The sequence below is a fragment of the Balaenoptera musculus genome, chromosome 15 (assembly GCF_009873245.2).
Source record: "Balaenoptera musculus isolate JJ_BM4_2016_0621 chromosome 15, mBalMus1.pri.v3, whole genome shotgun sequence".
NCBI lineage: Eukaryota > Metazoa > Chordata > Mammalia > Artiodactyla > Balaenopteridae > Balaenoptera > Balaenoptera musculus.
The window spans coordinates 3,301,640-3,325,986 of NC_045799.1; the positions used below are offsets into that span (position 1 = coordinate 3,301,640).

Sequence of the window (24,347 nt, forward strand, 5' to 3'; positions counted from 1 at the left end):
AGCTGTTAGCAGTTGCCTTATGTATTGAGGTGCTCCTATGTTGGGTGCATAAATATTTACAATTGTTATATCTTCTTCTTGGATTGATCCCTTGATCATTATGTAGTGTCCTTCCTTGTCTCTTGTAACATTCTTTATTTAAAGTCTATTTTATCTGATATGAGTATTGCTATTCCAGCTTTATGTTGATTTCCATTTGCATGGAATATCTTTTTCCATCCCCTCACTTTCAGTCTGTATGTGTCCCTAGGTCTGAAATGGGTCTCCTGTAGACAGCATATATATGCATCTTGTTTTTGTATCCATTCAGCTAGCCTGTGTCTTTTGGTTGGAGCATTTAATCCATTCATGTTTAAGGTAATTATTGATATGTATATTCCTATTACCATTTTTTTAATTGTTATGGGTTTGTTTTTGTAGGTCCTTTTCTTCTCTTGTGTCTCCCACTTAGAGAAGTCCCTTTAGCATTGGTTGTAGAGCTGGTTTGGTGGTGCTGAATTCTCTTAGCTTTTGCTTGTCTGTAAAGCTTTTGATTTCTCTAGCAAATCTGAATGAGATCCTTGCTGGGTAGAGTAATCTTGGTTGTAGTTTCTTCCCTTTCATCACTTTAAATATGTCATGCCATTCCCTTCTGGCTTGTAGAGTTTCTGCTGAGAAATCAGCTGTTAACCTTATGGGAGTTCCCTTGTATGTTATTTGTCATTTTTCCCTTGCTGCTTTCAGTAATTTTCCTTTGTCTTTAATTTTTGCCAATTTGATTACTGTGTGTCTTGGCGTGTTTCTCCTTGGGTTTATCCTATCTGGGACTCTCTGCACTTCCTGGACTTGGGTGGCTATTTCCTTTCCCATGTTAGGGAAGTTTTCGACTAAAATCTCTTCAGATATTTTCTCGGGTCCTTTCTCTCTCTCTTCTCCTTCTGGGACCCCTATAATGTGAATGTTATTGCATTTAATGTTGTCCCAGAGGTCTCTTAGGCTGTCTTCCTTTCTTTTTCATGTTTTTTTTCTTTATTCTGTTCCACAGCAGTGAATTCCACCATTCTGTCTTCCGGATCACTTATCCGTTCTTCTGCCTCAGTTATTCTGCTTTTGATTCCTTCTAGTGTATTTTTCATTTCAGTTATTGTACTGTTCATCTCTGTTTGTTTGTTCTTCAGTTCTTCTAGGTCTTCATTAAACATTTCTTGCATCTTCTCAATCTTTGTTTTTCCGAGGTCCTGGATCATCTTCACTATCATTATTCTGAATTCTTTTTCTGGAAGGTTGCCTATCTCCACTTCATTTAGTTGTTTTTCTGGGGTTTTATCTCGTTCCTTCATCTGGTGCATAGCCCTCTGTCTTTTCATCTTGTCTATCTTTCCGTGAATGTGGTTTTTGTTTCAAAGGCTGCAGGATTGTAGTTCTTCTTGCTTCTGCTGTCTGCCCTCTGGTGGATTAGGCAAACTAATCCCTGGTCTTTCTTGGTTTATCAGAGTGGGGTGGGCTGAGCCTTAGCCTTTAACCTCGTTAGCTACAAGCAGAATTCTTAGGAAGGGAGTGGAGGGAAATAAAACTGCCCCTGCCACACATACAGCAGACATGAGGCTGGGAATCTGACCCCAGGAGATTAGGGCTCAGTCAGAGGAAAGTGAAACCAGTGGCTCTGGGGAAGTAGGGGTTTAGTTTCTTTATTTTTAGTTTCCAAAAATCAATGGAATGCCCAGTGATCTCTTTCTGTAGCAGGGTATTTTAATGTTCATTTCCTTATAGTCTCTATCATTTGAAACCAAAGAACTGGAAAAGGAAAGGATAACTTTATCAAGGAAAAAAGAAAAAGTATACTTTTTACTTTCCAAAGCACTAACAATCTTTATCCCAACCATGTCTCGAGGCTCTGGGGTTTATAGACTTTTTCTACCAAAATCTCTTTTACGCTTAGATGAATCTGGCTTTTTGAGTTTGGGATTAAAGGAAGAGGGAGGAGGGATGGGAAAGAGACTCCCTATGGGTGGGGTCTCTGTACCAACCTGGGGTCTTTGCATTAGAATTCTGAAAAAAAGACAAGTTGAGTTTCTACCATACCAATACTAAGGCTGCAGTGACCAAGTTTAAAACAAAATCTGACATCCATTAGTCCTCATTACCTTAACCTATTACCTTGTTATCACATCACCTTGTTTAAAATAGTAAACAGTTTTTCAGCAGATGGAATAGAAGATAGGCTTTCTTGCCTTACCGTACCGTACATTCATAGCTCCACGAGAGGCTGCTGCACATTTTAATTTGAATAGTTTATAATCTGAATCCAAATTAATAGTTTGTTATTGAAAAGAGTAACTAATGTAATTTTAAGATCTCTCTATTTCCTGTGCATAAAGAGAAGCATAACAATAATTATCAAATTTACAACCTTGCATTTATTTTCCAAGTGGATTTTTTAAAAATTAATTAATTTATTTATTTATTTTTGGCTGTGTTGGGTCTTCGTTTCTGTGTGAGGGCTTTCTCCAGTTGCGGCGAGCGGGGGCCACTCTTCATCGCGGTGTGCGGGCCTCTCACTGTTGCGGCCTCTCGTTGCGGAGCACAGGCTCCAGACACTCAGGCTCAGTAGTTGTGGCTCCCGGGCCCAGTTGCTCCACAGCATGTGGGATCCTCCCAGACCAGGGCTCGAACCTGTGCCCCCTGCATTGGCAGGCAGACTCTCAACCACTGCGCCACCAGGGAAGCCCCTCAAAGTGGATATTTTGATTCCGTGTAAGTCTATTCAAAAACTTGATTAAGTTAGAGTCACTAATTCAGAATTTATAGATGAGGTAAACTGAACCATGTGGAATGTTCGTGAGAGATGCAGGTTGTACACCCCTAATGCTGGCGCTGAAAATGTTGATCAAGAAAGACAGTGTGTTGGCCTCCAGAGAGCCAGAGAGGGGCTGGGGAATGCGAGTGAAGGGTTCCACTTTTATATTTGCTTTAAGTTGAAGAAAATTGGTATTTTAATATATTAAAAAACAACCAAATTTTCAACATCCTCAAACATTTAAAAGTAAAAGAGCAAGAAACCAGTTTCCCATATGACAGTCCTTCTCAGTTAGGCTGTGACTCACTCGGCTGGTGACTCTGGGCTTCACCTGCCTCATGTCTTAGGTGAGTCAGAGCTGGAAGAGGTCAAGTTTCTCTGTTCTGTGTATCCACGATTCCGGGGAAGACCGTCAGTGTTCCTGTGTCCTTAGAAGTGCAGTAATACCTTATGGCCACAAGGCAGCAGCTCCCAGCTCAATGTAAGCTGAAATGAAGAAAGTGATGGTAAGATAAAAGTTTCTTGATTAAAAGGAAGGTAAGGGTGAGAATTAATTATCTAGACTCTACATTTACACCTTGGGTGTTGAGGGGTGCCAAACCCACCTCAAGTTCTCAGTGTTTTTTATAATGATAAACGCATCATGAGTGCATCTAAGCAAGGATTTTGTCTTGAATTATCCCTGTCAATCAGGGTTCCTGCAAATGCCAGGCACTCACTGAGTTTCATTTTCAGGGTTGTTAGTCAAGACAACTGAAACACGTTCATCTTCCATCTTTTCAAGGAAAAGCATGTTGCATGGGAGGTTTCTACTGGCCCAGGAAGTGGTGAGTAGAGTCCTTAACTGAGAATAAAGAAGCAGTAGTTCACGACGTTCTAAAAAGAGACACCAACAGTTAGGACCAGACACCTCAGCATTCCCCCAAATGGCAGGACTGACCCTGTGGCCCGCAACCTGCACCACAGCCCAGTTTCCTGGTCCCAGCCCACCCACTGGTGAGGAGTCCAGGGGGGTGGGTGTCAGCTGGCTTCCTTGGGCCTCATTTGCAGTGAGAGCTGATCCCACTTTCCCTGCTGCAGATGGATGGGATGCTTTCTTTTCACTTCAGGAAATCAGTGAGTTGGATTTTTCCTGTGCATGGGACGGGAGCTTCCTGAGAATCACTGGTCAAGCACGAGGGTCACTGCAAGACGAGGCCCTGGCGTCCCATCCTGGCTCAGACTTCTGCTTGGCCAGTGGCTGGCTGGCCGAGCCCTGTGCCCAGCTGAGATGAAGGGCCTTGCGGTGGCCAACAGGACTCAGAGAAGGATAACGGAAAAGTACCCATCACTTCCTCCACTGAGTGTGGTGAGGAAACCGAATTTCTCCCGTGGGTCAAGTCAACATCGAAGAAGGGAAATGGTCAGGTATGAGCCTTCTTCCTGCCCCCGCAGTGGGATGCTGCTGGTCGGGAGGGGGAGGACACCTCATATGCATAGAGGAGTCCAGAGTCGGACATTTGGACGCCTTCTCCACGGAGGTGAGCCAACCTAAGCGAACACCTGGAAACAGAGAAGAGGGAGGGAAGGAAGGTGTCCCAGTGGGACCCACAGCCATGCCCTCCTGTGCTGGTGGGAGCTAGAGAGAAGAGGGGAGAGTCTGTTTCTTCATAGTCAGGGGAAAAGCTTAACTTCTGAGAACAGTCTCCAAGGGACAAAACAAAAAACAACCCAAGGAAGGGCTGTGCTTCCAGAAATGGGGAAGTGGTTCCCACAAGCCCAGCCCTGCCTTGTAGAATGATCACCTTTCAACAAAACATAAAACAACAAGTGCCTGGAGCCTCTGGAGAGAGACAAAAGGCACAGAAACTAAAGGGAGCCAGGTGCCCGGAAAAGGATGGACAGATGGAGGATGGACAGATGGGCCGAGAGCCAGGTGTTCACGCAGGATCTGGGTACTGAGCGTGTGGGTGTTCCCTGCACAGTTCTTTCAACTTTTCTGTGTGTTCAAAATTTTTTACAATACAATATTGGTGAAAAAAATCATTGGACTGAATTTGACTCCAGCAGTTAAAAAAAAAAAAAAAAAATCCAAGTTATTATTAAGTGTAGTTTTACTCCAATGTCAATATCATGTGTCTAGTTGTAGCCCAATATCTAACACACGTACGGGGGAACACATCTAACGTGTTAGATTTCATGCCAGAATAAAATTAATTCATCACTTGTATTTCCTAATTTATTTTCAGTGACTCACAAATGTTTGTCTCCTATGTGTGTGGTTTGTAGTCACGTAGGTTGATCAGAAGTGGTCCCTTATGTTTTAGTATTTTGAATCCGCCACCAAGAGCTGGCCAGAAAATTTCCTTTGAGAGATTTTAATCTCTTGCCCCTATTTGTTCAACTAATCATTGTAGATGAACAATTAGGGGGGGGGGAATGCTGCCAAGTACAACAGATTGGGGCGTTTTTCGCTTTTTGCAAGTATTCTGATAGTAGAATCACCAAGCTCTTTCTTCAGTTGTTTATGTATGTAAATGTTTTTATGCTTTTTTAGGGAAGAAGAAGGGAGATAAAGATTTGAGGCTATTTACTTTGTCTTCCCACATAAACTGTCCTGTAGAGGTAAAAATATATGCTTCCTTTTTAAATATTTTCAGTTAAACTTGGTAGATCATTCAATTCATTATTGCAGAAGACCTGTTAGCAAAAAGCATTTCATTTCAGTATTTAGAAAATTGAACAACATAGGAAAAGGGCCAAGCCTTCCTTTTCTTTCTGTTTCCTTTATTAAAGTGGACATCTCCAGAGAGATGAGTTCAGAGGAAAAGCGTGGTGACAGGAAGTGGTGACCCTACCAAACCTGGCCCAAATGTTGAATGAAGTATGTGAAAAAGTCAGCTGAAGGCAGGGTGAGTTCTCTACACCTGGAGTTTAAAAATAGAAGAGTGTGGATGTAAGAAAAACATACTCAAGGTGGATGTGTTCTGAGACACCTCCACTCCTTCATACCCACCTGTGGCACAGGTCATCAGAGCCATGAAGCATGCAGGTTAGTGTCCTATGCTTTTTTTTTTTTATTGAAGTATAGTTGATGTACAAGATTAATAAGTTACAGGTGATTCACAATTTTTAAAGATTATATTCCATTTATAGTTATTATAAAATATTGGCTATATTCCCTACAGATATCCTTTTAGCTTATTTTATACATAACAGCTTGTACCTCTTAATCCCTTACCCTATATTGCCCCTCTCCCCACTGCTAACCACTTGATTGTTCTCTATATCTGTGAGTCGGCTTCTTTTTTGTTATAGTCACTGGTTTGTTATATTTCTTAGATTCCACATGTAAGTGATATCATTCAGTATTTGTCTTTCTCTGTCTGACTTATTTCACTTAGCATAATGCCCTTCAGGTCCATCCATGTTGTTGCAAAGGGCAAAATTTCCTTTGTTTTGATGGCTGAGTAGTGACCTATTCTTGAGGTGGAAGAGCCAGCTAAGTGCCTTTAAGCCCTGGAGGAAGTAGACAGAGGTAAGCAGAAGACTTTGTTAGTGGCCAAAGCACGAGAGGGGACTGGTCCAGCAGGTGAAATGCTGTCAAAGCAGCCACTTCAACCTTGCAGACTTTAAGTGCCATAAAGGCAGGTTTCTCAAACTTTAACCTCCAAAAATGTTGTTAAAACACAGACTCTGATTCTGGAAGCCAACATTTACCTTTACCCTTGTGAGTGCCAACTTAAAAAAAAAAAAGCACAATGTGAGAGTTGTGAGTTAAGTTTTATTGGGGGCAAAATGAGGACTATAGCCTGGGAGACAGCATCTCAGATAGCTCTGAGAAACTGCTCCAAAGAAGTAGGGGGGAAGGTCAGTGTAGATGTGATTTTGGTGAAGGGGGAGTACATGCGATCAAATGCATATCTTTTTGCAGAAGGTTTCTGCTAGTCACAAGGAGCAGACGTCACCATGAAGGATTTTAGTGCTTTTCTAGATATGAGGAGATACAAGAAGTGGGCTCATAAAATCGGCTCCTGAAAATATCTAACTATCTGAAGACCTGTTTTGCCAGTTTTTCCCAGAGCACAGAGTGCCTCATTCCTGCTCTCCACCCTGAACTCCTTTCAGGGGGTGTCGGAGGTCAGCAGCTGCAGCAACATGTGATTTAATCCTTGTAGAGGTAGATGGCAAGTGCCAATGGCAAGTGCCAATTTGTAGTTGACATGGGGAAGGAAAAATAATGTTCCCCCTACCCTCTAGCCTCTTGGCTGAGATCCCCTGTAATAAAAGACAGATTAACACGAGGAAAACCAACAGAAGTTGAATAACCTGTATGCTCCCTGTATACATGGGAGACACCCAGGAAAAGTGAGGAACTCCCAGAAATGGCCTAGCCGCCATAAATACCATCTCCAGCTAAAGACAAAAGATGTTGGATTTGGGAGAGCGAGTGAAAGGAAGTTGTCAGGAAAAGCACAGGAAACGAGAGTATAGTTGTTATGCAGGTTTAACTCCTGCCTTAATATAAGAGTTGATAAGACTGATAAGAATTTCTAGATTTAGTTCATCCTCCTCTTCCAGGTACAGAGAGGAAGACACCTTTATAGATGGAGATTTCCCTTAACAATGTAAATGTCTTCTTACAAAAGGGTAACGTCTCAGTTTTCAAAGCCTCTCCAGTGTCTGCTGTTTCTCAAAAATGATCAGCCTAAAAAAATCCTCATGCCAAAGAGGCATATTTTGTGGCGGCAAGTTCTGCCCCCCTTCACCCTCTTAGGGTTCTTTTTGGCTGGGCCTGACAGCTACATTGACATGAGACAGATCAACAGGAGAAAAGCACACCAATTTATTTAACACGAGTCTTACAGGACCCAGGAGCCTTCATAAAGAATGAAGACTCAGAGAAATGGTGACACTAACTTGCTTTTATATTAGATTGAACAAAGTGGGCAATTGTGGAAAAGTGATTACACGATGTGGAAGACTAGAGGAAGTTAAGAATCATTTGAACAAATAAAGTTTGTGTAGAGTTCTCTCGGTCTCAACTTCTCATCCCTGACGATGAAAAACGTTACTTTCCTCCTGCTATAAGGAGCACATCTTTCATAGAGGAATTTAATTTCCTGCTTTTAAGAGAATGCAGAAAGGTAGGAGTGTTTTTCTTGTACTTGCTGTTTTTCAAGTGCCTTTAACTCAAAATCATCCAAATGCCAGAGCGACATGTTTTGGGGTGGTGTGTTCTGAACTCCTTCACCATTAGTGGGTCTGAAGTGGGGCTCACAATACGAGGAGCAAGGCATAAAATTGTGCTAGCGGAACGGAATTGAAAGTTAAATATGCATCATTAGTTTTCTCTAAAATATCATGCAAGCTGGGACAGTTATATGTACGACTATCCCATTTTTAAATTTCGATATATATTTTCTAGTGTTATCACAGTTAATTCCTTAAATACCAAATTGCTGAGGACAGAGATATACTAATGATATTTTTTGAACAGGGTCCTTCTGAAGATATTTATAAACGAATGATTTATGTTCCTTCATGGAACATTGTTTCTGTGCTATAAATAGTGTTTTATGATATCAAAGTAATGATGCAAGGAGGCTTTTGGACTGAGGTGGTTTTAACCCCTTCTTCGCCTACCTAAGCAGCCCAAACCCTAAGCGGAATATTTCCCGCAAATGCTTCAAGAGCAGGAAAAACAACCCAGTCACCAACAGCCAATCAGGCTTTCCCAAATGGCACGACCACTTAAGCCACAGCCAATCAAATGATTCCCTTGCTTATGCAGCCTCTCTATAAAATTTTCCGCCCTCAGCTCCTGTCCGGGAAGTAGTGCTGCTAACCTCTAAGGCTTTGGTGCTGCTCAATTTGAATTGATTTTTGCTCAAATCAATCCTTAAATCTTTCAAAGAGAAAAGTCTTAATCTTCTTGTGTCTGAAATCAAACAGTCCTCCCCACTCCCCATGTCTTTTTGATTACAAGAAAAATGTCTCCATTTGGTCAGAAGGCATTCACAGAACCCATTCAGTGCTGCCCGAAAAGGTTTAGTTGCCACCTTGTGGATAAGAAAAGAGCCGCATCCAAAGATAATCTACCATTTTCTGTACAAACAAATGATTTAAAACCTCCAGCATGGTTAACTTTCAAATTATCAAAAAATTATTTGTAAACCCCGTTAAAAACAAGACAGCAGGCCCCAAATGAGTCGCTTATGCTAAGCCCCACTTCACCAAACCGAGACTTAGCAACAGTTTCAGCTGTCCCGAAACGGAATCTTCAGCCCGTCTGTCGGAACAGCCTACACGGGACTCGTTCAGTCGCCTGCCTGGTCGCCCCCTGCCATCCTGGCCCCTAAAGGAAGGCGACCTTGACACAACCAATCTGCTTTTTGCTGGTATAGCTTTCTTGTCCGGCTCCCTTCTGCCTGTAGTTCCATTTCATACAGCCCCTCAGAGCCCCTTTCTAGCTGCTGGACTGGGTGCTGCTGATTTCGTGAATCACAGAATAAAGTCAGTAAGATGTCAATTTACTCAGTGAACTTGCTTTTTTACACCCCAAAGTTATTTTTTTAAACTGCCACTATTTGGTAGACTCAAAAGAGGGGACCTCATTGTCAGAGTGAGTTTAGAAAGAGGAGCAGAAAAACTTTAAGAACGCTTACGCCAGTAGCTGCTCACAGCTGCCACCTCCTAACCGGGGGACTTCCTCGAAAAGACACGGGGCTCGTTTCTGGACGTGTACGTTAACGTGCAATAGATTTCTATCACATGTTATGTCAATTTTACTGAATTTTCATCTGCTTCCCTAACCACCTTTGGGGGTAATAAAAGGAAGAGGGACCCAAGAAAGGTACAGTCAGGGTTGCTCCTCAGATGCAGCTAGTACTGTTGCCAGGTATGCTGCTCAGTATTAAGGAAGGAATTGGAACAGAATTTCCCCCTCAAGCAGTTTTTTGAACTAATCAGGGAGAGAAATAAGACAAACTCTGAAATAAAACTGCATAAAAGGCAAATGAAAACCATACCAGAAAAATCCAGGCAATATTTTTCTAGTGTTTAATTGATCTCAAGGAAGGAAAAAGTCCAGATTCACAAAAACCTATGTGTATTGTTTTATTATACACAAAACCAAGCATACAATAAATACACAGCAAATAACATGCTGAATATTTTCAGGCCATTTTGAATGGTGCTCTGTACATGTACATGAATAAGTAATAAATACTGCTTCTCTATTACCTTGAAATACAGTACCACCAAGAGTTTTATATTTTTATTTTACTACTCACGTAAATGAGCATAAAGGAAAGAGGAAATAGATAATATTTAAACATGTAAGGTAGAAATTCTTCTTTCTGGAAACTAACCAAATAGGCCTGAGAACCACTACTAATCAATGATATCCTCTCCCCCATCTTTTCTGTCATAGCCACCAATCCCACCCTATTCCAGTTAAGTTACAAGCCTTCAGCCAGTTTAGTCATTAAAGATTTGAGAAATAGTCCCAACCTAAACAATTGTAGCTAATACTGATATATTTTTGTAATTCATTTTTGTACTTTTTTACAACTTTTCCCCCTGATCCTAAGCTTGAAGCAGTTCTTCTTACATTCTCTAAACTTGGAGGGGTTTTTTTGCTACCATTTATTTTATTTTATTGGATCATTTTAATTGGTTTAAATGCAACATGTATGTAAACAACTCCACAGAAATGAGAGGCACTTCTTAGAAATACAATGACTCATGTCACAAGATTCAATGGCTTCAATTTGATGAACTGAATGAACTCCTGACTCAACTCTCCAATGTTGTCTGCCTGAATGGCGAGATCCTTATCTGCAGCATTTAGTGCATTAAGAGATGTGCATCAGGAATCACAAAATTGTCCTTATGTTCCATAATGAACCCATATTCATTAGGAGCTCTGATCCAATCACAATAATGTTGGTTAAAATAAACTACCAACCCGAGGCAAAAAAGTAAACAAGTAAAGCCACTTTTTCAGGCTTTTAAAACTGCCTTAACATGTGACATTATAGCTATCCCCCCAAATTAAGCAACCAACTTCAAGTCAAAGAGCTAGGAACAAATGTAACATCCGAGGCGTTACCTCAACATTTCTTAATCAGCTCAGAAATACACGAGGCCGGGAAAGGTAAACTACGTCACCCTCACCCTCCAGATCTCTGAGGGTACCTGCACAGGTGCATTACTGGGAGAGGCGGCAGCTCAGCATAAACCCTGTAGGATTAATATCAGGAGTATATATGTGTGTATATATATGTGTGTAAATATATGTAATGTGCTTACAGAGATTTATCGAACCTGAATACTTCATAAAGAGCTGCATAAAAATCTAGCAGAGAAAGGCTCATGAATTGGGTGCCGGCAGTGTATATAGGACTAACCCATCTGTACTCATAGGAGCAGGGCCGTCGAGGGACATGTGGGGTGCCACTCAGGAACCACAGAAAGGAAAAGTAAGACTAGCACTATGTTTTCAAAACACTATACTTATACTGAGTACAAAAGTTATAGTATAATTGCGAACCATGGAAGTAATGCCTGCCAGATGTACATCGTTTGTTCATTTATAAAAATGCATAAGATTTTATTGTAAGCAGTGGTTTCTCCAGTAGGGTGGTGTGAGAGAGAATATAAGAGGGACTCTGTAAATAAAAGTCTTAGAAGAAAAAAAATTACCATAAAAATTTTTGTTGGTTAATACGATTAAAATCAGATTTTAAAATGGCATCTTAATACTCAACTTTGGCCTATTATTTTAATTATTTATAAATGCATCTTGTCTTTATGTTAACTTAAACAGTGCCTTGGATGACACTGAGTTACTGGGTGAAAAGTCTGCGAGTTAGTAAATATTTTCAGATGAAAAGTGCCAAGTTTTTCATTTGTCCCAAAGGTGAGAAAACAGAAACATATATGTAAAAAAACAAATACAATAATCGTTTGAAGGGATAAAATCAGCTGCAGTCATTAAAACATACTGTATATCAAGAAGTAGTCAAGCAAAGGTTCTACAGATATTCACCATAATATCAAGAGAAATCTCTCAGCACAACCATAGGGACAAGTAGATGTGACTTAACAGCGGTTAAATAAGAAGCATTCAGGGGAGTCAGGAAGCCGCAGGGCCAGGTGAGGAGGTTAAGACATTCAGTAACCTGATCCGTGGTCCGCCCTCCCACCCCCTGCTCCCAGCAAGATTATAAAGTCCTGCTCTCACAAATGAAGACAGATCATCATTCTGATGCTTTTTCCCACGGCACCTCTTCAGAGAAGCCACACATGCCGGGGATTCTGGTGCCAACTGTTTCATTCTTCCTCCCATCACGTGCTAACAACCGTGCTCAGACCCGCCGACGTCCACTGGGACGAAGCCTGCACGCTATTTTAACTTCAGCTTAGAGAATATAGAAATGGACTTCGCCACTACCTCTAAATTGAAAAGGCCTTGTTTTTTTTTAAACCCACGTCAGGGAAAGTGTTTGAAAGCACTAGATTCCACTGTCTGGAAGGAGCAGGCAGCTTAGTGATAAATGACTTTGCTCATAATAGCTGCTCCGTAACTCGAGGAAGAGCCGAAGCTTCCCCAGGAGTGAGATGCCCGGACCTTCTGCTTGAATAGTTTAGGATAAGGATGCAGAGAGCCCTATTTCAGAAATTCAGGATACTACACCGTTTGAAGCAGTACGCACTAGTTTACATACGCTGTACGTGGCCTGGCTGAGGTTTCAGAAGTTTAGTCCACTCTTCCCTTGGAGAGCTGTCGTTTTATTTCTTATATGGCACAGAACTTGGTTAATTTTTATCTGAAGGGCTCTCATTTGCCTAAGACTGTCAACACAAAATATGGTTACTGAAAGACACCCTTCTTTGGAAACGACCCTGTTGTGGCTTGGGTGGGCGTGGCGTGGACTAAAGAACTGGTCAACCTCTTCAGTGTCAGTAATCCCAAAGTCTCTTAAAATTCACAGTATTGTAACTTTTGGAAGCACTCCAATATTGAGGCACCTGCAGGTCCTTGCAATTCATCATCTCAGTTATGATTTGAATTTGTGTGTGTTTGGTTTTACTCCATTTGTTTTGAGCTTTTTCTCGCTGGATATAGTGGCTCGAGCACAATTATTTGCATTTCCCTTTTTCTTAAGAGTTGCATGTGCTGGCGCTCTGGAGGCCTTGTAGGTGTCCGTGGAGTCCCCGATCACCGCTGGCTGCCTGGGAAAGCGAAGGTTCACGCTGCTCTCCATCTTAGGGTCGCCGCCGTTCCCGCAGGACAGATGCCAGTGCTGCAGCTTGGAGCTCTTGTTGGATTTCTTTTTCTTCTCCTCTGTCTGCATGTCCAGGGTTTGCTTCTGAGAACACAGTCTGCTGCTACTCAGCACATCGAGGGATTTGGTGGAAGCCTCACATGTGTAATAGGACGGATGGACGTCTTCCCGGTGCACGTCTTTCTTTCGTGAAGGGCCTGACTTCGGAGGCCCTTCCTGCTGAGGCGTGGACAGAGCGCTGGCAATCAGCTTGCTTCTCCCAGGGCTTTTCAGAGCCCCCGAGGTCCCAGGGGCAGTGGGAGGCCTCGCCTTGGCCCCCTTTCCTTTCTCGCACTGGACAGTCTGGATCTGTAGCCACTCGAGCTGGACAAGCCTGTCGACGTACTTCCCCAGCGGCCCCGCGGCTCTGGGCACGGCCTCTGTCCTGCGCTCAGAGTGCAGGAGCACAGCCATGTCCCGCAGGTCCCAGGAGTTACACGGGGCCGGGAGGAAGTCGGGGTAACAGTATTCGGGCTGGGTGGGACCCTGCCCTGGGTGCAGATCGAAGTGAACCGCATCAATCTCTTCGGCTCGAAGGTGAAGATCTGGAGGCGTGAGGGGAGAAGGGGGGACGGGGATTCTTTCTGAATCAGAGAGGTCACTGGCACTGTCCTCCTCAGCATCTTCTTTGACAATTTTCATCGTCTGAAAGTCCAGAAACAACTTGTTCCCTGAGGACCCCCGACACCTGTAGCCAAGGGGACTCCTTTTGGGGTTTCCTTCTGGGGAAATGCTTTCCTTCAGTTTATCCTCAGTTGGTTGGGGGACACATCCTCCGAGACTGCTTTTCAGCTGGGACGAGACGTAGGGGACTTGGGATTTACTCTGCCTTTTTCTTGAATTCTTTGGACGTTGTACTTTATTCCAAGAGGGGCCTGCATTCATATTGCTGCGAGAAATAAACCTGCAATTCTTAGTCCATCTGACAAAAACTGGCCAGCCAATGACTGAACAAAGGAACCAAAAGAATCCCCTAGTGGTATATTTCAGCTATCGCGAGGTATTAGAAAATGTGAGGCCTCTAAACTCACAGAACAAGTTACAGGACAATTTTCCACTTGATACTCTACTTAGGAAACATCATAGTGTAGGTGCCAGAGTAAATGCATGGATTCTATTTTACATCAAACATTAGCTTTTAAGAAAAACACTAACATTTCATAAAGTGCTTATATTATCATTTTAAACATTAGTTTGGAAAACATCTCTCACAGGACGCTCAATCTGTTCTGCTAATGATGAGCAGTGTTTAATAACATGAACAAGTAAAATCCACAGCTTTCTTTTATATACCTATTTTCAATTAAATGTAAACAGGATTTAAAATACAAGTTTTACAGAACTTAATCACTGATTGGTGGTAATTCTGAGCTGACAAAAATCTTAAGGAAAAGTGTAGCATATACAACCTACACCTTAAACCAAAAGCTTATCAAAGTGTTTTCAAATAGAAAACACACTCAGGAAAACTGTTTAGAGGAATAGGAATACAATCATACCTTTTAACACAATATGAATTTAAAAAATAGGTTTAATGCAATCCTTTGAATGGCGGGGAAGTAGACATTGTGAATACCGTGTGCATTACTAGCATGGCAACTGATTCTTCCTCTAATTTATTCTGAGGCAGGATCTCGTATCAGAGGTGAAAATATTTTCTTTTTGACTTATTTACCAAGAACATAGCATTTTGCCAAGATGAATAATACTTCTCAGCAACATCAGTCTGGTGGGGTTAAAAAAATTGGGTGGTAAACATGCTTTGTGGAAACCTCAGAAGTTCATTTGTTTGGTTTACATTCGTCTGTGTTTCCACCACACTAAGCAATTACTTGAAAATGTGTCACTTCTTAACAAATAAACACGTTGGAGGTTAAATCATTGCCAGTAACGTAACACGTGCTCAGTAAATGTTGACGAAATGGATAAAGGAATTGCCACTATTTAGAACTCATAGCCAATATTGTTAAAACTTTCATTTACCTCTAGCTGTCTGTGTGCATCCGTAAAAGTTATCAGTATCCTTTTTATAGAAAAGGAAACTAACATAGACAGATGATTAAGGGGCTTACCCCAAATTGTGGATTCTGCTAAGAGTGCAAGAATTATGACCTCTGGAATTTTTACCAACTAGTAATGTTTAAAATCATTTCTGCCAGACAAGAAATATAAGTATATATTTCCTATCAACAGACATATTTTTTTCCCAACCACACATATCAATCTGGAGAACTGAGATAACGTGCCTTTTGCAAGACAAAGCAATTACATGAAAAACTATTTACCTGCTTTTCTGATAAGGTTTATTCACCCTATTCCCTTTCTTGAAAAAGTCACACGGCTGATCATCATCTAGGGTTTGATGGACTGTCTAAAAAACAGACACGTAGTTAATAAACACCCTGATCACACACACACACACACACGAAAGAAACAAACAGGAAAAAAAAAAAACAGAACAAATCTAAATAAGATTTTACTTCAAAGTTTACATCACCTTTGCTGTAGCGCTCAAAATATTCTTGCTCAGTCTGTTGGGAGATGATGGCAGCAGGGGAAGTAACTTCTTTATTCCTGTTATATTTGGAAAGGACTCCTTACCACCAGAACTAGAAGCAACAGAACAGTGTCGGCAAGTACTGACTGCAAACGATCCTATCACCAGTATTGTGCTGGTTTTCACTTGTTTGTTCTTAAATATTCAAATTGTATAGAAAAACTTGTGGGAGGATATTGCCTTCTATTTACGGTTTAATCTTTTTTTGCTTGTTTGTTTTTCACAGTGGATATTAGATACAAGATCACACTACTACAAATGGATTCCCTCTCTCTCTCTCCCCATACCCACACATACACACACAAAATCTCCTTGGAAATAACACGCTGTGGAAATTTGTGGGGCTAATTAAGGTCGGGTGTTGCTCCAAAGTTCCCATGTCCATTCATTCATTCATTCGTTCGTTCTTTCAACAAATACTTACAGGAGTGCCTAGAAAACGGCAGGATTACACACATGTCCTGCTCTTGTGGAGCTTAAGCTCTACTGTGGAGGCTCCCTTCCAAGTCTCCTGCCTTCACTATCACATCAGTCCACGAAAAGGTTATCAATATCTTCACACACATCACACGATGTTATCTCTTTGTGACATTTTGTTGATTTGTACCACCCAAGGTTGCTTTTCCCCTTATTTTGAGTGGCCTACTAAAAGTGCCCCATTTGAACATGAATACGTGTTTTTCTTCCGTAATATCCCCTGCCTCTGAAAAATGGAAGAGATGGGATTATAGAAGATTTTTATTTCCTTCCTAAAACTTTGCTGTGTTATTTTTCAAAAGAAGCATGTGTGCCATTTTGGTCAGTGTACACATGATGGGAATAAAAAACACATGCGGGCCCTCACAATGAATGAATTATACCATAATCAACGGCTTGATTCATTTTGGACGTAGAAAACGTTCTTTACCAACCCTCCTCCAATTAGCCTGGTTTTATTGCTGCTTTGTCCCCTGGACAGTAAGGAACCCTCTAGAACTCTCTCTAGAAAGTGCACTCCCATCTTCTCCACTTCACCTGGCAAGCTTTACACCCTAGGCTGTGCCGTTTTCTGCACCAAGTTAGAGAGAGATGACAGCCTGCAGGGTCCCTAAGGATGCAGAAAACAAGCTCCGGTTTCCCTGACGGTTCCGGCTCCCATCGGAACAAAGCTAAAAGTCTGAGATTCTGGCTCCAAAAATGCGTCCCAAGCGCCAGAGGCTGCTTGCTTAAGGGCAACCGCATACGTCACCCCAGGGTATGAACTCTTGCTCCCACATCTACCTCTCCGGCGCGGCGCCACGAGACAGCCGCAGCCGCCCGCTCCCCACCCCCGGGGACGGTGCCGGGCGGCAAAGCATTGTGGGTGCCGTGGGGACAGGACGCTTCTTCTCTACGCAGCGAGGCTCCCTCGGTCTGGCCTAGGGTCCAGGCTGCAGTGCAAACGTCCAAAGAGCTGGCTAGTCTCGAGGCTTAAAATCAGCCTGGGGACGAGCTCCTGGAAAGGGCGGGTTTTGCACGCCTCCCCCGCCCCCATTAACCCAGAAATCCGAGGACCAGCAGCATGCACGTTCCTGGTCCTCCGTTTGTGCAGACGCGGATCTGTGATCGATCGGCGGGCGGGCCAGGCAGACGCGGACAGAGATTGATCAGACCTGTTTCGCGATCGCCGAGGACACGTGACGCGGCCGCCGGCCTTCCTTCCCGGGCCGGGGCGGGAGGCCGGACTGCGGCGCGCTGCTGCAGGCGCGGCGGCGGCGCTCGGGCGGCGGGAGTCCGCGCGCGGGCCGCGTCACGAGGGGCGGGGCGGAGGCTCGCCGGGAAGTTGCACCGACAAGTTGCAGCCGTGTAAGTAACGCCAGGGCCCGGGGGTGGGAGCGGCCGCTGGGCGGACACCGCCTTCCCCCAGGCACCCAGGAGGAAGCAGAAGGCCGGCGCCACCCCGCGCTCCGCGGTGGTCCCGAAAAACTTCCACGGGAGCAAGCACTCATCTCTTGAAATCAGCTCTTTTTTTTTTTTGCTGCCCAAAGCGAAAAACCCGGGCGAGGACTCGAGGGACGAGGACTCGAGGGCCGAAGTGGCTGTCCGGGCGCAGCCGGCCCACTGGATCCCCTGCAGGCAGAGGTTCCGGCGGACCCTCCCCAGGGGCTGCTGAGCACGGCCAGGGACACAGAGGGAGCGGACGCGGGGTCGGGAGGCCACCCCCTCGGTTCCACCTCCCCATCGCCCGACGGCCGGCCGGGCCATGTCCAGAGGCCCGGGCTCCGCGGTCCTCCCCGCCGCCGCCGGTTTCCGGAAGCCCGCCCCGCGGAGCCTCAGCTGCCTCTCGGACCTGGACGGCGGCGCGGCCCGGGAGTCGCGGCCCTGCAGGCCCCCCGGGAGCCCGGGCAGCGCGCCGCCGCCGTCGCCCGCGCCGTCCGGCTGCGACCCCCGCCTTCGGCCCATCATCCTGCGGCGGGCGCGCTCGCTGCCCAGCTCGCCCGAGCGCCGCCATAAGGGCGCGGGCGCGCCGGGCGCTGCGTGCCGGCAGGGCTGCAGCCAGCAGCACCGCGTGCGCTTCGCCGACGCGCTGGGCCTGGAGCTGGCGCAGGTCAAGGTGTTCAACGCGGGCGACGACCCGTCCGTGCCGCTGCACGTGCTGTCGCGGCTCGCCATCAACTCGGACCTGTGCTGCAGCAGCCAGGACCTGGAGTTCACCTTGCAGTGCCTGGTGCCCGACTTCCCGCCGCCCGTCGAGGCCCCTGACTTCGGCGAGCGCCTGGGGCGGCAGCTCGTGTGTCTGGAGCGCGTCACCTGCTCAGACCTGGGCATCAGCGGTACGGCGCGCGTGCGCAACCTGGCCTTCGAGAAGCAGGTGGCGGTGCGCTACACGTTCTCGGACTGGCGCAGCGCGCACGAGGCGGCGGGGCGGTGGCGCGGGCCGGCGGGCACCGAGGGCGCCGAGGACGTCTTCGCCTTCGGCTTCCCGGTGCCGCCGTTCCTGCTGGAGCTCGGCTCCCGTGTGCACTTCGCGCTGCGCTACCGCGTGGCGGGCGCCGAGTACTGGGACAACAACGACGGCCGCGACTACAGCCTCACGTGCCGCAACCATGCGCTGCACATGCCGCGCGGGGAGTGCGAGGAGAGCTGGATCCACTTCATCTGAGCCTCCGCGCGCAGGCCGCACCCGCGCTCACTTCCTGGCTGGGCTCTCGCATCTGGGCAGTGGCCCTTCCTCACACCCCGTCCCCTAACTGAGGTCGTCTGACCTCACTTCCCGCTGTAAGGTGTGCTGGCATGGCCCGTCCTGTCTTCTACTTGCATCGTCTGTGTCACTTGGTCTAAAAAGTAACCTCAGGTGCCAGAAGGCCGAGCTGTGTCCTATGCTGGGGCGGGGTGCTGGGTGGGTAGATGCATGGGTGCGTTGGCCCCTTTGAAGAAGGCCCAGGCAGGTGGTTTTGGAAAGGCCTGCATCCTCCCGCCGGGAAAGCCTGTGGTTTTTGCATGTGTCCTGATTGGGTCTCTGTGAATATAGCTGTTATTTATCATCATTGTGACGTTGGGACTTTTTACCCTTAGTGGATGCCTTCTTCGGAACATTCTGGATTTAATGAGCTAAAAAAGAAAAAAGTCATTTTGTGTGTTTGTGCCCATTGTAAACAGAATGTACAGTGTGACTCCCATTATGGTCCCTTGTGGCATTCCTGCCCTGGGACAAGAAAAACCTGAGATCACATTTTCTTGCCAATGTCTGTAGGCTTCTAACAGCCGGGAAACTATTAATAGGCATGAAATTTATGCCTCATCCGGTCATCTTACAACCATTCCTGGGAGTTCAGGCTGCCCGGTTAGGCTGTGTGTCTCCTGCATCAGCAATTGCGAAGGAAGAAAATGCTTAAAACTTTTAACTAGCAAAAGAGCCCTTTCTGCAGTCTCTTTTTGCACGTCATGTATTATTCTTGTACATGTTTGATAATTATGTATCTGCACTTTATCAGGCTATTCTGTTTAGATTTGAACTACCTAAATATTTAAAGAAATTCTGCCTTATTTCAGTTTTCAGGCAACTCTATGGAATTTCGGGCAACGATGCCCTTTGCGATGACGTTTTTGATGAATTAAGGTGACTCTCTTTATGTCTTCTTAAGCGTCAAAGGTTCCAGCAGTCATCTTTCAGAAATCACGTTACCAAGTGGAACTAGCAGGTATTTTCAGCAACAGCCAGACTGGAGGAAAAACAATACACAAATATTTATACTTTTTAAGTGTTTTAAACTGTATTTATATATGTCTGGTTTTATCAGCTACCTGCCAACTTTGTTCTTTGTGCCTTCAGATAGAAAAGTTTATAACCTCGTCTGGACTTGTTTCCCAATTTTAAAACGTTAAATGCTGTTTTTTTTTTTTTTAAATCTCCAACCAAGAAGTCAAGGCCATTGTCCCCTGCAGAGTGCCACAAGAACTTAAAACCTCAGTGAGGGGCTGGCGATTGTTTTTGGTGCTGAGTGGTGGTCTCACGGCAGGTGCTAGCACTGAGGTGTGAAAACCCAGCTAAGATGGACACGGTCTCCAACTTGGGAAGCTGGTTTCTGAGACAGCTGAAACCAGTGTAATCAATTTTGTGATAGCTGTCACCAATGCACTGACTCTAAATTTTTGAATGCTTGTTGCCATTTGTCAAATAAGTATGTAAAGGATGCGTTTTGCCTTTTAACCAATTTCTTTTTTATAATTGCAACTGTGTTGTTTTTAAAATTCCATCAACAGGGATGGCTTTCTTTGGTACCTTCTGATCTAAGAATATGGAACTTTGATTTAAAATATTGTGACTAAATTGAACAATCGTTGGCTGTTAGCACTGTGTACTCCACTGACGCGCAAGAGGGAGAGAAGCCTGGTTGCATTTCCTGCTATTTGACAAACTGTCCAGTTAGTTCAGCAAGCCTGTGAGGGCCTCAGCTGCTATGCCCTGGGTCCCAGCCCAGCGTGCAAGGCAGTTGTCCACAGCATTCAGGTATGAGCTAGAGCTGGCAAATGTATTGCTATGTAAAGGCATGTAGAGAATCTTATAATCCATATGAAGGTCACTTACCAAAAAGGTTCTGGTCATGGAATATGAAGTAAATGTTATATCTTTAATATTAAGAGAATCTCCATGTGCCTTTGAAAAAAGATCAATGTTTAAAAAATTTTAAAGCTTAAATATACCTGTCTAGTTAATAAAGAAGCTTTGGAACAGCTTAAGGAGATTTTCAGGCCTGAAAACACAGTTATGTGGCCTAGATGTTCAAATTTTGTTGTGGATTGTGCAATTCTTGGGTTGTCTCCCAAACATATTTTAATACCTGCCATTTAAGGTGTCTTCACCTAAGCCTAAATATTAAAGTATATGTGCACAAGTTGTTAGTTGAAGTGTGTTTTTCTTGTGATGTAATTACTGTGAAACAAGGCTTTAGAAGCATGCTGATTGTCATTTCACACATAAGTCTTATCCATCCTAAAATGCTGTCACATTTAGGATCTTGGCTAGATAAGTAAATAAATGCATTGTATAATGGCACCTCAACTTCAGTAGCACAGTTGTGTATGTCTTTGAGAAACCGAAATACACCCTTTTATGCCAGGTCAGTATTACATGTGAAGAAAGCTCTAGGGGGACATAAGGGATGGGACAGTTACTGTACTTCCTTAGTGCTTACTGAAGCCTGTATATGGAATAATTAGTGTGTATCTGCCTTCCCCCCCAGCACCCCGATCGTGACTCTCAATTACAAAGCTTTGAACACAGGGAAAGGAAACTAACCCTTATTGTGTCCTCTCTTATTTGCTTGCCTAAAATGTTAGGTGCTGTATGTATTTGATTTCATTTAGTTCTGAAAATTGCACTACCTGGTAGATAATTTCCCCATTTTCTCAGCTGAAATGAATGAAGCTTGGGGAGGTTTAAGGAGCTCACCTAGAGCCCCACAGCTGGTAAGTAGCAAAGCTAGCATTCAAACCCACGCCAAAGCCCAACCTCTCTCTGCCATGTGGTAAGATGTACCCGGTAAGAGCTTGTTAAATTTAATTGAAAGCCCATTCGGATTATGAGCGATAAGATTTTCCATCTGACATCATAATCTAAAAACCTATTTAAAAACAATTCAAATAAGGTTAAGTAAAATGATTTTTTTCTTCCATGTGGTAGTCTATGGATGTTTCTGAAACAATCCTTGGGCTTTCTGAACACATGAAACAATGAAAAGGGCTCTGACATTTTTCTTCTCTCTACTAAAAAGTGGCAAGGTGAGAAATCACTAACTTTTAATTTCTTGTGCTTGTCTGCTGTAATTATTTGAGTTGCTTGCACAGTTTACACAACAAGCATCCATTGCTTTTATCATTTAAACTGATACTTTAAATTGAAACATTCTAAAAAGCCTGGGAACACACTGTTGATGAGTCCCCTCAGTGCCAAGCCTAGATGGCCTCAGCGCTCTGTGCCCCAGGGGTCTGGGGTTCAGGCTAACGAGAGGGCAGTCTCTCGCAGCCCCTGCTTCTAGGAAACCCTGGCAGGGGCGGGGCGGGGCGGGGCCGGAAGGGCGGGGGCGGGGCCGGGAGGCGCGGCGGTCAGCCGGGACAGGTCCGGAGTGGTGCCGCTGCCCTCAGCTGGCCCGCAGCGTGGGCCTGTCTCTGGGCACTCTGACTATCGTGCCCCCGTGGGTTCGCCTGGTGCCCCCGTGTCACTGCGGCCCCTTCCAGCCTTCGCGGTGGCTGTCGGGAGCCCTGGAGTCTTCTTGAGCCGCCGGCGCTTCCGGCCCTCCACGTTCAAGTCCTGCGGGCAGAGGAGGGACACTGTCGCCTCCTCTCGAGGCGCGTCCGTGCGGGGAGGGCTTCGCGGCGCGGCCGCCGGCCGAGCGGGGTCAGGGGTCGGCGTCGGGTCGGGGCGCGGCCGGCCCATTTACCTGAGGCTCTGAGCCTTGCCCACCTCGGCGCCCTTGGTTCCGGCCTCGGGCGGCACTTGCGCCGGTGTGAGGGGCGGGGCCTGGCAGGCCGGCGGCGCTGATTGGACGCGGCGCCGACCGTACGCGACGCCGATTGGACGGGCACTTCCCGCCTTCCCTCGGCTGCGTGAGGCGCCGCGGCGATCGCTTAAGCGCGGAGACGCGACGCTGGGCGGCAGCTGCAGCCGGACTCCGCGCGGAGGCCTCTTCCAGCCGGCAGGTTGAGCTGGGCGCCGGGGAGGACTTCCCTGACGGCGGGGTGCGCGAGGGGAGCTGCGGCGTCGGCTGGGCCTCAGGGGGCGGGCGAGCGAGCGAGAGAGCGGCTTCCGGACGGTTGAGGCGAGCCGTTGAGGAAACGGCCGGGTCGGCGGCGGCGGCGGCGCCGCCGGGGCTGAGGGGGGCCGACTCTGGCGGGGCCTCCGGTGGGCGGTGCGGGTCTCGCGCCGACGGATCGCGGAGCGTGCGGTCGTGAGGGGCCGGCGGCGGGTGTCCAGGGCCGGGGTGGGGTTGGGGGGATCGGGGGAGCGCGGATCCGCTGGTCGGGGATGACCGAGGACGCGAGCACTGGCCGGAATCACGAAATTGAGGGCGACGCGGGTGGAGACGCGGCGGGCCGGGCGGGGCTTCCGGAGCGGGCGCGGAACCTACAGCTTAGCTTCCGAAACGATGTAACAGCGCCCAGGTGTGTGTGGGGGGGCGGGGAGGGGTTAGCAGCTGGCCTCGCGGTGGCCCGTGCTCTCCGCTTTCGGGAGAGCCAAGTGCGCACACGTGTTTCCCCTCTCGCCGCCGCCCCTCCTCCCCGGCCCCTGCCCCGCAGCCTTTTGCCGCGAGCGCGTTCTCCCTGGTCCCCCTTTCCGGGGGAAGCCACATATCCTGATGTCCCCGGTCGCAGAAGGAGGAGGATGAAACGAGTCTGTGCGCTGGGTGTCGTGGGTGATCCACTACAGGTGTCGTGAAGTAGCTTGTGGTGACGGGAGAAGGTGGTGTTTCCTCCCGAGCTCGCGGGCAGCCTCCGGCGTCACAGTCTGAACTGTTGGACGTCTGCTCTGGTGGCGCAGAGGGCTTTGCTGCATTCATTCATTCAACTTTGGGGAAAGAATATATGCTTGTGTCAAGTTGTTGGGTGTTTTTTAAATCTTCCTCCTTCCATCCGCCTGCGCATGTGCATTCATCTTGTCCCAACGTCTGTGTTGCCTGTAAGGAAACCAGAGCGCCAAGCCCGCTTAGTTGACACCCCCCCCCCCCCCGCCACAGACTCGTCTTGAAAAAGTGTAATTCTGTGCTGGGTCTCCCAGGTCGTTCTGTTGTTGCTTGTGCTCGTGCATAGCGCTTCATAAAGGTTTTTTGTTTTTTTTTTTTTAATAAATTTATTTATTTATTTTTGGCTGTGTTGGGTCTTCGTTTCTGTGCGAGGGCTTTCTCTAGTTGGGGCAAGCGGGGGCCCCTCTGCATCGCGGTGCGCGGGCCTCTCACTGTCGCGGCCTCTCTTGTTGCGGAGCACAGGCTCCAGACGCGCAGGCTCAGTAGTTGTGGCTCACGGGCCTAGCTGCTCCGCGGCATGTGGGATCTTCCCAGACCAGGGCTCGAACCCGTGTCCCCTGCATTGGCAGGCAGATTCTCAACCACTGCGCTAACAGGGAAGCCCCATAAAGGTATTTTCAACTGTTTACTCAGGGCGGTGGAAAGATGAGTGTGTCGCTTACGTTCCCCTTGGGACTTAGCCTTCCCTCTCAGTCGCAGGTGTTTGTCTTGCATCATGGATG

General features: G+C 46.3%; 3 protein-coding genes and 1 long non-coding RNA gene across 9 annotated transcripts; 2 read left to right on the forward strand and 2 right to left on the reverse strand.

Annotated features, from left to right (window-relative positions):
* The first annotated feature begins 3,191 nt into the window (after nt 1–3,191).
* Nucleotides 3,192–5,862, forward strand: LOC118881177. Of its 2 annotated transcripts, XR_005016464.1 has the most exons (4): nt 3,192–3,282; nt 3,512–3,603; nt 3,886–4,183; nt 5,313–5,862. It is a non-coding gene; the product is annotated as an uncharacterized LOC118881177 (long non-coding RNA). The 2 variants fall into 2 exon arrangements; XR_005016463.1 differs by lacking the exon at nt 5,313–5,862 and having other exon boundaries at nt 3,886–4,985.
* A 4,539-nt stretch (nt 5,863–10,401) lies between these two features.
* Nucleotides 10,402–17,381, reverse strand: FAM217B (family with sequence similarity 217 member B). Of its 5 annotated transcripts, none has more exons than XM_036825783.1 (4): nt 17,278–17,381; nt 15,587–15,663; nt 15,375–15,460; nt 10,402–13,978 (listed from the first exon to the last, which is right to left on the reverse strand). In XM_036825783.1, the coding sequence occupies exon 4, from the start codon at nt 13,972–13,974 to the stop codon at nt 12,823–12,825; it is 1,152 nt and encodes a 383-aa protein (XP_036681678.1). In that variant the 5' UTR covers nt 13,975–13,978; nt 15,375–15,460; nt 15,587–15,663; nt 17,278–17,381; the 3' UTR covers nt 10,402–12,822. The 5 variants fall into 5 exon arrangements, with proteins under 5 accessions (XP_036681678.1, XP_036681679.1, XP_036681675.1 ...); XM_036825784.1 differs by having other exon boundaries at nt 10,402–13,993; XM_036825780.1 differs by having other exon boundaries at nt 15,587–15,698.
* A 10-nt stretch (nt 17,382–17,391) lies between these two features.
* On the forward strand, nt 17,392–21,007 carry PPP1R3D (protein phosphatase 1 regulatory subunit 3D). The gene is made up of 2 exons (XM_036825785.1): nt 17,392–17,470; nt 17,653–21,007. Exon 2 carries the CDS (start codon nt 17,868–17,870, stop codon nt 18,765–18,767), a length of 900 nt encoding a protein of 299 aa, XP_036681680.1. The 5' UTR covers nt 17,392–17,470; nt 17,653–17,867; the 3' UTR covers nt 18,768–21,007.
* Nucleotides 21,008–22,541: 1,534 nt separating this feature from the next.
* On the reverse strand, nt 22,542–23,661 carry LOC118880940 (serine/arginine repetitive matrix protein 1-like). The gene is made up of 2 exons (XM_036825159.1): nt 23,353–23,661; nt 22,542–23,207 (listed from the first exon to the last, which is right to left on the reverse strand). Exons 1-2 carry the CDS (start codon nt 23,659–23,661, stop codon nt 22,542–22,544), a joined length of 975 nt encoding a protein of 324 aa, XP_036681054.1.
* Nucleotides 23,662–24,347: the final 686 nt, after the last annotated feature.

Coding starts and splice junctions, on each gene's coding strand:
- FAM217B (XM_036825783.1), bottom strand. CDS start 13,974: ATGAATGCAGGCCCCTCTTGGAATAAAGTACAACGTCCAAAGAATTCA.
- PPP1R3D (XM_036825785.1), top strand. CDS start 17,868: ATGTCCAGAGGCCCGGGCTCCGCGGTCCTCCCCGCCGCCGCCGGTTTC.
- LOC118880940 (XM_036825159.1), bottom strand. CDS start 23,661: ATGAATGCAGCAAAGCCCTCTGCGCCACCAGAGCAGACGTCCAACAGT. Junction 23,208..23,352: donor GGCGGCGAGAGGGGAAACAC/GTGTGCGCACTT, acceptor CCGCTCCGGAAG/CCCCGCCCGGCCCGCCGCGT.